The sequence below is a fragment of the Camelina sativa genome, chromosome 7 (assembly GCF_000633955.1).
Source record: "Camelina sativa cultivar DH55 chromosome 7, Cs, whole genome shotgun sequence".
NCBI lineage: Eukaryota > Viridiplantae > Streptophyta > Magnoliopsida > Brassicales > Brassicaceae > Camelina > Camelina sativa.
The window spans coordinates 1,777,672-1,794,732 of NC_025691.1; the positions used below are offsets into that span (position 1 = coordinate 1,777,672).

The 17,061-nt window shown below is 35.8% G+C and overlaps 2 protein-coding genes and 2 pseudogenes across 2 annotated transcripts; 2 read left to right on the forward strand and 2 right to left on the reverse strand.

Annotated features, from left to right (window-relative positions):
• LOC104699851 (ethylene-responsive transcription factor ERF035-like) lies at positions 1,490 to 2,576 on the reverse strand. Its single transcript, XM_010415250.2, has one exon. It carries the CDS (start codon positions 2,477 to 2,479, stop codon positions 1,676 to 1,678), a length of 804 nt encoding a protein of 267 aa, XP_010413552.1. The 5' UTR covers positions 2,480 to 2,576; the 3' UTR covers positions 1,490 to 1,675.
• Positions 4,657 to 5,542, forward strand: LOC104699852. The gene is made up of 3 exons (XM_010415251.2): positions 4,657 to 4,984; positions 5,088 to 5,169; positions 5,263 to 5,542. The coding sequence occupies exons 1-3, from the start codon at positions 4,742 to 4,744 to the stop codon at positions 5,274 to 5,276; spliced, it is 339 nt and encodes a 112-aa protein (XP_010413553.1). The 5' UTR covers positions 4,657 to 4,741; the 3' UTR covers positions 5,277 to 5,542.
• On the reverse strand, positions 7,302 to 8,491 carry LOC104704185 (annotated as a pseudogene).
• On the forward strand, positions 11,049 to 16,558 carry LOC104699853 (annotated as a pseudogene).

Genomic DNA, 17,061 nt, shown 5'->3' on the forward strand with positions numbered 1-17,061 from the left:
AAAAAAAAAAAAAAAAAAAAAAACTCATAAGTCTACCAAAAGAGTATACATATGCCTATAATTGCATTGTCTTAAGAATTTCACCAAGTAATTTCCTGTTCCGGACTCAAATTCCGTTTTCGAACGTAACAAAGGTTATATAATAATATTCCATGAAACTTCGAAATTCGAATGACATCTTGTTTATGTATATTTAGATATATCACCGATTTTTGTTGTTGTTGTTGCTAATATTGTTTCGTTTGATTTCTTTTTGTGTGTGTTAATAATCCTAATGGTCTTGATTAAGTATTTTAAACAAGATAAAACTAAAGATTGGTGACTTTTTATAGATAAGTTTATTAATGGGCAATTTTGTTAGAATTTTACTATTATAATCGAAATATTGTATTGTTATTATTATAGTACTATGCTTAATGGATCCAATGAATGTGTTTGGGAATCCATAACAGTCGTGTTATGCCTCACACAGTGGGCAAAGTAAGATGTTGGGGAAAAGCATTCCCATTGTTATAGCATATATCCTTTCACCTTTTACGCAAATTAAAGAAATGGACAATGAAAAAAAAAGTGAAAGGTTATTAACTTATTATAACTTTAACAGGAGAAAAAAAAGCAATGATGAACATGTGAGTCATGTTATATTCCCACCCCATTTATAAACATAATTAATAAAGCGATAATTTCATCAAAAGCTTGTCTCCTTCACTTTCAAATTCGCAATCATCTTCTCATCAACGACGCACACACTAAATATGGCATATATGGTGCCTGCGCTAATCTCATTGATTACTTTAAATAGGTTTTGTATATATAATCAGATTATAAACAGTTTGCAAGAGAATCCTAATTAGGAGAACCGGTCGGATTGGGATCAATGTCATCTGATCGATTTATATATTGTAGTAATCTTTGGGTAGTATATGATTATCTTAACAATATCCTTTTGATTAACATAGCATCACTTTGTCAAAGGATATTCGTTTTATCTGGTATCCGGCCGCATAAATACATAATTAATATATAACCAAATTTTTACTAGATAGTCACTGACTCACTATACTACTACAAATTAAATTTGTCAAGTCAGATTAGAAAACAGTGATTGCTAGTCATTAGTCAAAGATATATTGAAAAGATACTAAAATTGCAACTTTTTGATATTAACCAAACTTATTGCATAGGTACTAATTAACGATGTAGACAGCAAAATAGAGAGATTAGTTAGGTTTGCAGATACTGATATATCATACATGTGTAGTGTGCCGTAAGTGGATGCTTTGTCTCTTTAAGTCAAAATCCGTCGACGATCTTTTAACATTCGTCTAGGGGCCAACGAGAATACAGAAAAAGCTTAAAGTTCGAGAGAGTGTGTCACTTTCAACAACAAACGTTGCCTATTTTTCCGTGTACGTTTATATTACGTTTTTGCCACTGCCACTTATTAGCCACTTTCCACTTATTATTAGTCACTAGCATTAATTCGATTTCGAAACATAGTAAATATTGAAAACGAACTCAATTTTTTCAGAGTGATAATAACATACTCAAATGCAGAAACCATAAAAGAAAAACAAAAAGATTAGTTGAATACCACCACATTGGAACTATATATATATATAATTTCTTTATCAAGAAAACTATTGATATGTTAGTAAGCAAGTTGGATGGTGGTTTAGTCATTTTGCCATATGAACGGCTCTTCTTCAAACCGGAGACCCACATCATCTCCGTAAAGCTGCCATGTAAAAGTGCCGTTGCATAAACAAAACGCATCGTTTCGGTCCATCAGGCCGTCCGTGAAAAGGTCCGGCAAATCAAACACGGTCTCTTCGTTGCTTTCTTTGTCCGTACTAGAAGTCTCTGACGTGTCCGAAGAAAACACGAAACTACTCGAAGTTGAAGACTGATCAGCTGTCGTAGTAGTAATAGTAGACAACAACTCAGAATGGCTTAGCTCATCAGCTTCCGGCTCGGGTAATTTCTCATCATCGATAGCCGGTTCTTGCCACGTGGTTGTTTCGGCGGCTTTGGTAGCTGCAGCTTGTATATCTTTGGGAGAGCAACTAACCGGACGAGGAAGCAAACCGGATAATTCAGGGAAATTGAGATAACCGGAGTTGCCTTTGATAGCTAAAGACGCGACGTCATGAGCTCGAGCTGCCATCTCAGCCGTTGGATAGGTGCCGAGCCATATTCTCGATTTCTTCCTCGGCTCTCTTATCTCCGACACCCATTTTCCCCAACTCCTCATCCTCACTCCTCTATACGAAGTCGGATTCTTGTTATCATCGCTGACGTTGCTCTTCCGCCTTTTTCCTCCGGCGTCATTGTCTTGCACCAACGATCTTTTGGAGGAAGTCGTCCAAGATTCCGACGAAGACGTTACAGCTGAGGATGACGAGATCGTTATAACGGAACCATTGTTGTCGTGATGATGAGTAGTAGCACTACTCTCTAGGTTGATTTGTTTTTCCATTAAAGAATGAAAGAGAGAGATAGAGAAGGGAGAGAGTTAATTAAAGGAATATGTTGCAGTCTGAAGAAGTGGGCTGCTTATTAATATTCTTCCAAGTTATTTTTACTTTGTTTCATATTATAAAGAAAAAGGAAACATTAGTGAGTAATATATATATAGAAAGATAGAAAAAAAGACAATTATTTCGTTACACAGTGGGTCCGTATGTTAATCGAGTAATCTCTTACCCTCCATGTGAAATTAAATGAAAACAACGTGTCACTATATTTTATTGAAGAAAAGAAAAAAAGAAAAAAAAAAGTGAGAAAAGAAACTAAAATCGAATAACAAATTTAGATGGCGTTCGTTGAATTGGAAAGTTATTTGACTATTTCGTGTTATATATGGACGGACACTCATGCATGGATGTCACCTTCATTAGTCATAACTCATAAACCCATCAACTCCGTCAGTGGATTGCGTAGCGTCATAGTTGTCAATAACGTACCTCCTCTCTCTCTATAGCTGATGACGACAAAATAAGTAAGACTTTGATTTCGTACCAAGCAAATAAAAAAGACTTCGTGCATCAAAGTTTGGGTTGTGTTGTGTCGTCCAACTCTGCTTTACAGTAAATAGACATATGTCCTAACTCCAAAATCCTAAATTTAACTTGGACGTTGGAATACACAATGAGTACTAGTACTAGTTAATTGGTAATTATTTTTAACCACGATAATCACGTTATTCAGCGGTTCCTTTACACCTTGTTCAAATTATTAGTCATATTGACTGTACAAAAGTCATATTTTCAGCGGGTTCTTTTGGATCTATATATTAGCTATAGTTCTATTCTATACCCTATGTAAATTTTAACTGAGTGAGAACAATATTACAAGACTGAATATTTGAGATTATTAGTTTCTTTTTTTATCAAGACGCATGGGTCTCTGTATATTAAATATAGTATAACGGTAAACCTTTGCAAATCTGTATTAACATATATTATTTATTAGACAATTCCATTCGGCGCCATTATAACTAAAATGCACTTTAAGATCTGATTAATGATGTTGAATTACTAAAATCAACATCAGCTTTTTCCTACAAAACCATTGAACAGTGCATACTCCATTATCAATGTTATTTTATTTTCTATTTTGGTTTTGCAGTGTACTTCATTGTGAACATATGCACACGCATTTAACTTGTTTTTTTTTTTTTTTTGTTGTTGTTGTTGACGAATCTGGTATACTGTCATTTTTGTCAACTATATATACAATAATTTGTAGTTTCACAAGACACAATGATGATTCATTCGAAGGAAAAATAAAATTGTGATCGACATCAACAAAAATAGCGATTGTCGTCATTCATTCATTAACAAGAAGAAAAGAAAAGTGTGGTTCACAGTTATATATTGCAACTAGATTCTTTTACTATCCAACACCGAAAAATCGAAAAAAAACTGTTGTAAAATTAATTTACTCGATCGTTTGAGAAAGTACACTACAACAAATCAACAAGTATGAATTGTGAATTAACAAGATCAGTAGTAAGTAGATCGTTATAAAGCATCAGTATACGAGACTGAAGACATACTGATATCATGCATGAGCTGGATATGAAAATTGTGTCATATATATTTGCCAATTTCTGCGAGGAACAAAACAAAAAGGGTTGGGTTAGAACGTTAGGGATTGAATGTAGGTACGTAGGATGTAATGTAAAGAACTACTTAATTACTAAAAGTCTTAAACCAAAACAAGTAATAATGTGCATTGAATATATATTTAGTATAAAAATTCCGTTAAACATTGTAAAACAATCATAATCAGGATGGTTGAATGTAGCATTTTTCAGGGCCATACCAAATCCTTCCTTGGCCCGACATAAAGTTGTAATTTTTATATTAAGGTAGTGAGTCGTGACACCATTACCTAAATACGGTGTCTCTATCTTTTTTTAGTAATAATTTCCTAATTAAATCCCGGCAATTATTAGTAGTATACAATTTGTTATTTATTGTTTACTATACAAACAATTTCTTGTCATGGAATTATAAAAATTAATTTCTTTTAACTTTGGAAAATACATTAATTAATGTTCTTAAAAAAAAAATTCATAATGTTTGATGTTTTTTTCCTTTTCTGTTGATATAACAAATATGGGCCGTAAGCCCAAACCGGAACCCATTAAACCTGCAACGAAATAAGAAATTTCGCAATCAGACTTTTTTGATTTTGCCCATTTTCAACAAGATCGGAGGAAGCGACGGCGAAAATGGAGGAACGAAACGACGACGGAGCTGGTGCCGGCGAGAGAAGTTTGTTCGATGGATCGGATCATTGGTGGTGGGCAATGGGAAGTGGAGCTCAAATCATGTGGGGAGTGAGATTGATTCGGAGAGGTTACGCCGGCGACATTCGATTAATGCCTCTCAAAGCCTTTGGAGTCGCATCGCTTTTCGTCGGCTCGTTAGCCACCAGCTCCGTCGCAGTAGTCCGCGCCACAGGGATCCACACGGTTAGTTAAATATATCATTGATCTCTCTTGTGTGTGTGTGTGTGAGAGAGAGAGAGAGAGGTTTGAATACAATTTGATGAATGGGTGAAATTGTGGTATTTAGGTTCAAGATGCGATTGATCTTGGAGCTAGCATTAGAACTAATTTGGGGGTTACTCCTCAAATCCCGGATAAGCAAATCACCGGTACGCCGATTTTGTTTCTTATAGGGTTTAATTAATTCACTAATTGGACCAAAGATTGTTGTAAGGTTTTGTGGGAATTTTGTTGTGTTGTAGAGAGAGACGGATGATTTTATTGTCATGAACTGATCGAGCGATCTTGAAGCTCTGTTCTGTCGGATTCACTAGCAGACGATCATGGAATAGGTCTTTTGGTATGATGTTTATATAGATAGACGAAATTTAGTTCGTCTTTGTCTGAATCTTGGACAAGGGTTTTGAGTTCATAAAATATCTTGGATGGCACTAATGTTGTTATATGTTGTGTGCTGTCCTAGTTTCCTTTCTTGAGATCAAAGTTTTTAAACGGGAAACCTTGGCCTTTTTTTTCAATAAATCATAGCTCAAAATTGACAAAATTTATATAATTTATATATACATGTGTTTTGGCTAACGATCGATCCTGCAAAGGTCTTATGATATGGCTAAAGAGCAGCTACTGGTGGATAGTGGATACAATCAACTATCAGAATCAAAATCTACAACCCTTAAAACTGGAAGTTTCAAGAAAGACAACTAAAGTTCGAAATATCCCTCTTAGTGACAGTCTGACAGATGAGATGATACTCTGATTAGTTAAAATCTTTTTCATTTAAATTAATACTCTCACACAGCTTGCCAATAAAAATCTTCTTTGCAAATTTTTAATTTTGTCTATCTCTCTATGTTCAAATAAATGTCAGATTTGAAAAGTCAATAATATCCTAGTAAATTTTTTTTGGCATCAACAAGTCAATATCCTAATTATTACCGATTTTGTCGGAACTTTGTATGTCCGCCCCACTGTCATGTAGTAGTAATTGGTTTCTTTTCAGCAACCCTGCTAACACAGTCCAGTGTTTTCCACGTTCCATATTGACTGCAAAATATCGTATTCGTATGCATTGCACCTAATAATAGTTTGAAGATTTTTGGAAAGATCCTATCCGTAAGAAGGAAATCATGAAATTATGTTTTGACGTAGATTGTATATTCTTTTTTAAAGACCACATTTAGTTATGATGTTAAATAAACTTAACCGAATGTAATTTCTGATTAGTAGAATGTGTTTACAAGTGGTGTATTATTATAGGGTTAGTTGTGTGTGGTTGTATATGTTTTCTTTTAATGGATATTTTCTGTTTGAATTTCAAATTTTGACACCTATATGGCTAATATAATATGATTTGTCTGTTGGATTATATAGGCCATGACAAAAATATATATAGAATCTACACACTAACACACACAAAAAAAAGATTTGGAGACTGATCCTTGAAAAGCTATTATTATAGTCTTCAGCAAATGAGCTATTGTATACAATATTAGAAATAACTTTGGGACTAAATTATACACTTGGCAGTAAATTGTCATTCAAGACTGTTTTGGTCAATAATAATATCTTTCTTTCACAAAGAGTGTCATTCTGACACATTTCATAACAAATTAAGAAAAGTTTGAATTATACATGTTTGTCCCTATTTAATTAGTGATTAATGGTTTAAATTCAATGAAAAGAGTTTTGGGTTAGGTGTAAAAAAGAAAATATAGCATTAAAAAGCACATTGGAAAGGTAGAATGACACTCTTTGTGTAACAAATATTTTTCTTTAAAATGACACTCTTTTGTGAAAGCAGAGGGAGAGGGAGTATTATTATCATTCAAGACCGTTTTGGTCATTAAAAATTATTACTATTAAGTATTTATATTATGGGATACACTAGAAGATAGACTGACAGATAGAATCATAGATCTTATTTTGGGGGTTATGAAACTTATTAAAAACACAAATGACGAGAGAGAGTGAAATGGTATATATGACTAAGACCCATTTCATTAACTACACCACAAGAGATAGTGAGATGGTTGATCATGATATGACTAATTTATTAAAGCACAAACGACTAACGGGAGAGAGTGAAACGACGTTGTCCAGGAATGAGATGAACGTTCACTTTTGCATAACCTGCATAATCGAAGCCACCGTCTGGATAAGAGTCATTACCAGCAGAAGCGTGGCAGCAACGGTGGCCGTACCTCTCCATAGATTACCGAAATACTGGCGTCCGAGGATGGTGCGTGACCTATTGAATGGATTATCATAATAGGCGTTGACTCTAGACGCTATACCAGCATAGTAAGAACGACTCTCGACGACGCCTGAAAAGAGTGTGTTCACCATCTCCGCCACGGCCACCGAACTGTATCATCAAACAACCATTCTTGAACTTCACATCTATCGAGAACTCATCTGTCACGGCCTTGAACTTCACTCCTGCACTGTGTAGCTTTGCCGCATTATACATGTTTTTAATGATCGGGTGCTCTGTTGGTTTTTTCGACGACCCATGTGTCTCCATGCGATGAGTTTTGAGTCGTTCAAGACGACTCTTTTCTGCATCTCCTGAACCTTGTATCTCCATGGGAACACATTGGAAAATATCAGATATATATCTTGATATGGTCTTTAATTGCTGGTTTTCTTGTCCCATGTGTCTCCTCCATGCGAAGAGCTTCATGACCTCCAGGACGACTCCTTTCTGTTTCTGTTGACTTGTGTGTCTCCAAGCGGGTAAATCGGAGTAGACCAGCTAAAGATATCTAAATTTACTCCTAGCTTTTCTTTTGGACTTAAGTGTCTCCACACGAACACATCGGAATAGATCAGTGAAATGTTTGAATTTGGACTCATCTCTGATATTACCTTGGAATCTGAAGTAAGTGATGACTATCTGACGGAGAGTCTGGTTCGGGCGGAGTAATGGAACGATAGGATCGAAGAGTTTCTTGAGGATGAAGTAAGGAAGTTGATTCTCGAGCAAAATGAGGTCTTCATCCACAGTGGTTTGAAGACAAGGCTGCTCAAATATAGGATCCCATGTTTTGTTGGTGCCTGATCCTTGGTGCACAAGCAAGGTGTAATCTTTACTCCTTAGAAGGAACTCAAGTATGAAAACAGAGTCGTGTAGGATCATGTCCACGAACTTTATAGATTCAATCCAGGCAGTCGATTCAGAGTAGTTGTGGCGAGGTAAAACTTCTTATGCCCCTCCATGTTCAAGTAGCCCATTAGCTTTGTGTTTGTGATATCTCCACGAGACTTGAGAGCTTGAGATTTTAAAGAATGGTGAAGAGGTCCAATGAGGAGTAGTTGTGGCGTGTATGTTTCTGGATTTACACGACGTAGACGATGAGGGACTCGGTAGATGCAACGGTGCTCAGGATTTGTAGGAAACCACCACATTCCGGGAGCCGATTCGTTAAACTCAAGAATCGTGTCCGGTTCATGATTCAACCTTCGGTTCATTAATTATTTTCAAAATGTAACCCAGTGCCTTGTCTCTCTAGAATCTGGAGTTTTGTCTTGTAATAAAGAGATAGAAAGTGATAGTTTTGAGAGAGCAAATGAGAGGAAATGTGAAGGAGAAGGAAGAAGAAAGACGACGAGACAGTACTTAACGTTCGTAGTTTCCCTCTTAGTAAGTATTAAATGAGGAGGGAAAGGAGGAAATTTCCACACGAACGTGTCCATGTACATGAAAGTCACTTGTTCACATATGTAGTAATAAATTGCACATGTTAATTTATATATTAACATAGGCTTGTGGATTCAGAGCCCAATGTCGTTCGAGATCCAGTCTTTTTTTTTTTTTTTACTTAATTTGCTGTGTTTTTCTAGATCTTCACAATAATGGATCCTTATTTTAAGATCAAATATGTTTATTTCGGTTGATGTTCTTATCCTTGGAAATTAGCTTAAGAAAAATCTTATACATGCATTTGTTTTCTTACAAAATACTACAGTATATATAGTTGGATATAATGGCAATTTGATGTAAATATATTGATTGGTAAAAACAGTACATGTGAATAGGAAAGTCTTGTAATGATCTCACAACTAACCAAATAAAACTTATTCATTTATTTACAGAGTTGTCTCCACTTTAGTCTATGCTAATAGCTGCTAGTATATGATAGTTTCAACTTTCAAAGCTTTCCGACGATCCTTCTTACTCATAAGAAGAAAGTACTATAAAATTCAGTATATATGGTGATGATTGAATATTACTATTGTTGATAAACTTGCCCAAAAGTAACCCTGAATCTCTTTTTAACCTCACTTATTATGGTCAAGCAAGTGTTGCTTTTACTTATAATTAGACATCCTTTTTTTCCACCATGCATGCATACACTTATGAGTAGGTAATCAAGTACAAATGGGTGTTTTCGTACTACTCATGGATCACAATCGAAATTGAAGAGGAACTTGGGGATGTAGGTACTGAAACAGAAGATCGATCATATCCTTAAGTAGGTAAATCATTAAATTCTGTACGATACAGTATTTGGTAGATCATTTTTGTTTTAATGTTAAATTTTCAAATATAACTGGTGAATTTTAAGGTCAATAGAACAGAGCATGAGATTGAACCGATCGAGCTCTATATCCGGAGATAAAGCCGACTGCTTTAGTAAAATCAGAATCGTTGACGAGTGTGTTGTTCCCGGATCCGTATCTGTTACCGGATCTATCTCTCGCCGGCGAATGTTTTTTGGGGTCCCGAAATTGCCCCTGATCTTTTGTTTCTTGACGAAGAACTCAAAGTCCAATCACCGTTGCCGAACATAGAGATTTCGAAAAAAGAAGGAAACGAATCTGAAGACTTCTCCTTTAGTCTGTTATGACGATTTCGAGTCTTCGTTTGACCATCATCACTCTTTCGATTAAAAAAAAAAATCATCCAAACTTTGGGATGTTTTTCTTTGGGGTCCATGATGATGTGGATGCATCACGACCGTCAGATTACCTTTTTAGTCTGAGTGACGTGGACTGTTCAGATAGTTTGGAAGTTAATTCAGTATTTATACCTGAGTTCTGTTAAGAAGAGATATAGCAACAGAGATTACACCAATACAAATCCACTTCGTCGTTTCTTCTTAGTTCATATCTATTTCTACCCAAAACATGCCCAAATCTTAACTTGTCATTCGATACTTTAAATAGTTGTTTCTCATATCAACAACATGTATTTCGGTTTGGATATGGTTCTGTCTTCTCGGTTTACGGGTATTTCGGTTTTATAAAAAATGAAACCATATAAAAACTCGGTTCGATTTGGTTTCAATTGTTACGGTTTTATTAGGTTATTCCATATTTTACAAAAAAAATTATATTTGTTGCATAAAATTAAAAAAATGTGCGAAATAATATATCAGTCAATAAGTTATACATAACTCAAAATAATATAATCTAAATCTAGTTTAGGAAACCCAAAGCATCCTAATAATTTTAAAAGTAAAACCCAAAGAAAATAATTCAAATAATTATAAATATAATAAAAAATCTTAACAACATCTTTCCTAGCACTTGCACGGTTATGTCATCTAAGGGGGAGTGTTGTAAAACACGAATGTGTGAATTTCCATAACCGGTCCATACACGGCCCATGTACGTCCTAGAGTTTACGGCCCATGGCCGAAGGCCCATCGACAATCTCTTTTGTACTTAGTCGGTTTAGTGTTTCCTAAAGTGATAAGAGTTTGTCCTTCACTATATATTTGTATGATTATCGAACACCTAATGAAGAATAAGACAAAAGAAAACCTCCTTCGATTTCTCTAGTCTACAATAAAATATAATATAAACTGCACATATATAATTAATATATAGGTATTCTAAATATTCATACTATTTGGTTAATAAATATGACAACCAAATAGATTTTTAGACTAAATCATAACCAAACCAAATATTTTGGTTTGGTTCGGTTGGGTTTTTTTGGATTATAGTTTTTTTGTCCACCCCTATGTAATTTTGTGACGGTAGACATGATGTAATCATTTATTTAAAGGTTTTATTTGGGACTCTATCTCTCTATCTCTCTTTTCTGTCCATCTCTTTCCCGCAGGTTACACAGAGGGTTTTCTTACAAATGCTTTCGATTCTAGGTTTAATCTCCTTCCGGAGCTAGCTTCTTCTCTTCTCTTCTAACTAGCTAGTCTTCTCTCTCAAGATGGTTCCTCTGCACCCGTTTTTCCTCTTCCCGCTACTCTCTCCTTATTTCTGTTTCACCAGATCTCGTCCTTCGTCTCTCTCTCTCTCTCTCTCTCTGTTCTCTCTCAGTGTTCTGATATGATGTTCATATTTTGCAGTGATGCGTGGGCTCCGTACGCTCCAAGAAGCTCGCCATCGCATTTTCCAAGGAACCAAGGTTAATCTTTTCTTTCTTTCTTTTTTTGGTTTTCTGGTGTTTACTAGTTTAAAAGTTTAAACAGATAACCTAATCAGGCTAGTAGGATGTTAATATGATTTGATTACTTTATCTGTTTAAACTTTTAATTAGCTGGTCAGTTGGTTTTCTGGTGTTTACAATTCAATATGTAATATGTAATCGTAGGATGTTAATATGGTTTGATTTATCTCTGTTTGAATTAAGACATCCACTTTTATTTTGGTCCAGTATTTTTCCGGCTCTAAAATAGATATGGTCCCGGCTCTCTGGTTTTGCTTACACCAGAGAGTTTTAGATTTACTGATGAGTGTGAGTGTTAAGTAAACATAATTCAGGTATTTTGGCCGTATTAGTTGTAATCGGTCTCTCTGTTTCAGGTTATAAAGGCTGCTATTATCTCCACGAAGACAATTTCATCAGAAGCCGACAAATCCAACTATTTCCAGGTTTTCTTTTTATATATGTTGTTGAATCCTAATCCATATTTAGCCCGATTAGAACTTGCCAATGCTTCCTTGAAATTTCTTTCCTCAAAGCATCTCAACCAACATGTCTCAAAGCATCTCAACCAACATGTCTTCATTCTACTTGCAGACTTCCTTGCAGCTGCCCCGTAGAACCTTTTTAAACTTAGACCCTTTTATGATGCAAAATAGGTGAATCCGAACTTCACTAGTTCTTATTTCTCAATGCAGTTTAAACCCTCTGCACTTTTATCCTTTCCCGGACGTTCTCTCATTTGCTAAAACCTGGATTTTTGATGAGTCTTCTTGTTATGCTGAATGCACAACAATCTCAGAAAAATCTCTTGTAGCTGACCTTAACACATCCTCTGCAACACCTGCAGATTGTCCTCTTTAGTGTCTCATTTGGAAGAGACAACTAAGTCACCTTACGTAATCCTCATCTTCTAAAACCCAAACTTTCAGAATCCTTTCTGAACCTTTGAAGAAATCTGCAACTTGTACTCAACTGTCTAGCCAACCCACGACTTCTGACCAAAAAACCTGAAAACTTTTATTTCCTGCTTCCTTCAGAATGCGACCATGGTTTAGCTATGAACCTTGTTGACACACACTTTTCCTTAGCTTTCCTTTTTTCTTTCAACCATACTGAACTCCCATGAATCATCCTAAACAGTGTCTTACACTTAAAGATCTTAACTGTCCGAGACAACTTTTGAGAAGAATACTCCACCTAGAACCAAAACCCGACACTATAATCTCTCACTGACTCCACCTGGAACATGAACGCTTCATAATATCTTCTGTCTCTGGATCTTAGCTCCATCTACTTAAGTTCACATCCACATCACTGTCATCTTCGATCCACTTAAAAAATTTGTCATGTGAAACAAACTCCTCACCATGACCTGATACTTAGATTCTATGTCATGACTTAGACATAAAATTCTCCCTTTCTGTAGTCACCAAAGAAGCTTGCTTCAACAGAACCTCTCAATCTGATTATTGCCATCAAATTGAATTGGCACTAAATGCCTTAGTCATACAAACCAACTGACCAGCTATTAAACTTGCTATAATTTTAGACTTCTTGAATCTCTATGTCTATATCCTTTTTCCATAACAAGCTGATCTACTTTTCTTCTTTACACTCTTTGTCATGAGCCATAAGAACCAGAAACCTATTTCTTTGTTGCTCGATTTCTGTAAAACTGATTTTCCTTATCAGCTGTCCATCATCTTAAGTCATTTCCAGGTTTTCTTTTTATATACAGTGTAAAAGACTCGTTAAATACAGAGTATAAGATTGGTTAAATATACATATCTAATCTCTTTTTGTTTCTGGTTATCTTTTTGCAAGGATGCTAAAACTGTGGTTATGGTGGATTCTGAAAATTGCCCAATAATTAGATCTAATGCTTGTTACTTCGCCAAAAATGTGAGAACTGCTCTCAACAAGGCGAATTACAGAGGTCCTCTCTCTATTTTTGTGGTAGGGAATTTCCAAAATATTGGCTATGATGTCCAAGAAATTCTCGAGCTGACCGGAGTTGATCTAGATTATGTGAAGCCGCCTGAGAGGCCAGGTAAGAGCAACATTTGTTTTTTTTTTTTCTTGAACTATCAAAATGATTCATATTTTATAACCCGGAGCATTGCTTCTTTTCAGTAAACAAAGAAGATAAGAAAGAATTGAGTGATAAACGAATTTTAAAGATGATGACGAAGTGGACGTATGAACATCAACATGAACCTACCAATGTGCTCCTTGCCTCTGGAGACGTAGGTTTTGTTGATTTTTTATGGGAAGCAAGACTAAAGGGTCATAACATATTGTCTGCACAACCGGGTCCTCAACGATCTTCTCCTTTCCTAAATCACGTTTCAACCACGGTTTGGCTTTGGGCAAGCCTATGTTTGGGAGAGCTTCCACTCATCTTACAACAAAAAGCTACATATGTGCCGCCGACTAAAAAACATCCTAGACCCGGTCACATAAAGCTCTTGTTAGATTCACTCCGTTTGTTGGAAAGAACAGGTGTTATTCTGAATAAGGATAACATCTCTTCTTTTCTTCAGGAAAAGCAAAACTTGAGTGTTAAAGATGTGCAAAAGGCTCTCGACAACGCCGTAAATATAGAAAAGGTTATTAAAAACGGTGAAGAGTATGAAGTTGTTGATGCTGCTGTTTCTGCCATTGCTGAGAATGTGTCTCAGGTTAGATGGGTTTTTCTTCCTATAGTTTAAAATTGATTAAAACTGCAATCATATTCACCCTTGATTTGATTATCCACTAAATTTTGAAATTTGATTTCACTCATCTTTTCTTGATTTGATTTGATTCAGCTCATTGGTAAAACACCCAGGGTGTATTTGAAGAGTACAACAAAGGGTTGTGTAGCCAATATTGCTGCCAAGCTGGAGATTATGGAGCCATGTTGCACCGTGAAAGATAGGTATGTAGTCTAATCTTTGGTTGTTTGTATGTTTTTAGTTGAATCTTAAGTCTAAAATTCTATGTTTGACGAATTTCAGGATTTGGTACAATATGTTAAGGGATGCTGAGCAACAAGGATTGATAACACCTGGAAAGGTATCCATTATAGTTTGAACTCTCTTTTCTGGTGGTAATTGCTTCATAATTGTGTCAACTCTCTAACATCTTGTCCTTATTGCACTTATTAGAGTGTTTTGGTGGAACCTACAAGTGGAAGCACCGGCATCGGCCTAGCATTCATTGCAGCTGCAAGAGGTTATGAAGTTATTTTGACAGTGCCATAATCCATGAGTGTGGAAAGAATGCTTGTTGCAAAAGCATTTGGAGCTCAGCTGGTATTAACTGATCCTGCCAAAGGCATGACTGGAGCAGTTGAGAAAGCTGAAGAAATTTTGAAAACCACTACTAATTCTTACATGTTCAAAACCACTACTAATTCTTACATGTTCAGACAATATGACAATCTTGCCAATCCAAATCCAAAGGTTTGTGGTGTCTGTTTTTCATATTATGTGGTGTTATTTCTAGTCATGTACCATTAGAGGAGAACTGAATGGTGAAGGTAGAGACAATTGCAAGCAAATAGGCGAGTGAATATCTTATTCAAATAGGTTTAACCTAGTTGCATAAATCTAAACGGGCTTGGTCGTCATTGAGATTTTAATAACGATTTTTAAGGGATTTGTTTACATTTATGTTAGGGATTTTAATGACGATTCTACTCGCTTTTGTAAACTGCTAATTTATGTCATATTTATAATATACGCAGATTCATTACGAGACCACTGGTCCAGAGATATGGGAAGATACAAAAGGCATGGTGGATATATTTGTGGCTGGAATTGGAACGGGTGGGACTATAACGGGTGTTGGTCGATTCATCAAGGAGAAAAAACCCAACTCACAGGTAAAAGTAGAAATAAAAGTTCTCTTGAATCGATTGGAATGGAATGAGAGTACATTTGAAGAGGAATGAAGCAGTAAAATTCATACTTATTTGATGTTTAATGTTTCAGGTTATTGGTGTAGAACCTACAGAAAGCAACATACTCTCTGGTGGCAATCCGGGTAAGCCTTACTAACAATCAGTAATGTGTTTTTGAACTATGATTTAATATTCACGTCTGATTATTTTCTTGTATTTGAATACAGGACCTCACAAGATTCAAGGTATTGGATTTGGATCCATACCTAATCATTTGGATCAAAAAATTGTGGATGAAGTGATAGAGGTATGATTTATCTTGTTGGAATCTGTATGTTGGAATCTGTATGGTTATACAATTGGATGCTAATTACCATTTTATTTTTTTTTGCTTTATACCAGATTTCAAGTGATGAAGCTGTAGAAACAGCAAAACAACTAGCTCTTAAGGAAGGATTGATGGTTAGTTATTGAAGTAACCTTGTCTTTGCAAGCTTTGGTGTCATGTGAAAGGTGAAGTAATAATTGAAGTAATAATTGTGTCAGGTTGGTATATCATCTGGAGCTGCTGCTGCTGCTGCAATCAGGGTGGCGAAGAGACCTGATAATGCTCAAAAACTCATAGTGGTAAGTTAATTAGTTGTCTTGAAAACGGAAAAGGTGATGCATGAGTGTCTATGAGCATCAAAATCTCTGGGTTCCTTTAGGAAAAAGTAGGATTGACAAGTGTCTCTATTCCGTGGTCCCAGTACTAAGTTAGTAACTACAAAGAACCAACAGTCACTTGGTGATCTTTTTTAATCATCTTTGCTAAACGATCATCTATGAAACCAGCAAAGATTTTTGATTATGTAACTAGATCTTCCCCTAAAATAGAAACTATGAAACCGGTTTTTCAGGTTGTGTTCCCGAGCTACGGAGAGCGATATTTGTCAACCCCGCTGTTCTAGTCGGTTCGAGAAGAGGTCGAGAAAATGCAGCCTGAGGCGTGTGAACAGAAAATCTCAACAACTGAGGGCTAAGCAATTTCTTTTATCAATAAGAGGGTATTGATAACAGTCGTTTGAGTTCTATTTTGGATATCCATAATTAGTCTATGTATTTACTCAAACATTTCAGTAGGAAATTCCCAACGATGGATTAGAGATTAAATTCGATTAGACAAATTATCCCTACTTGTTTGTTTTATTGACCAGAAAAAAATGTAGACTTTTCTGTGTTACGTTCACATATGATCAAAACCATGACACATTCACTATTTTTTGTAGACCAATAAATTTTTTGTCAGAATATACACTAAAACACGTCAAAACTTTGGATGCGAAACTTATAATTGCTTTTCAAGTACTTTTGATGCTTTTCAGTTATCACGCATAGAAAAGTTCTGTCTTTTTAAAATTTTTGATCCGTAATTTTTGTTATGCTCAGAAAAAAAATGTCTCCTGAACTCAAAATCTTGCAAAGACAAGTTCTTGTTCTGTTTGTGACTCTGTTTTCATGTACGTACAACTCCCACGGCAAATATACACTGGAAGGATCTTTTCAATGCCACAAAGGGTTTCAATGAGAAACAACTTCTCGGGAAGGGAGGATTTGGTGAAAGTCTATAAAGGAATGCTTCCGGGTTCCGATGCAGAGACTGCTGTGTAACGAACTTCTCATCATGATTCAAGACAAGGGATGAGCGAGTTTCTAGCCGAGAGATTTCGACCATTAGCCGGCTAAGACATGCTTTTGTGGGGGGGGGGGGGGGGGGGG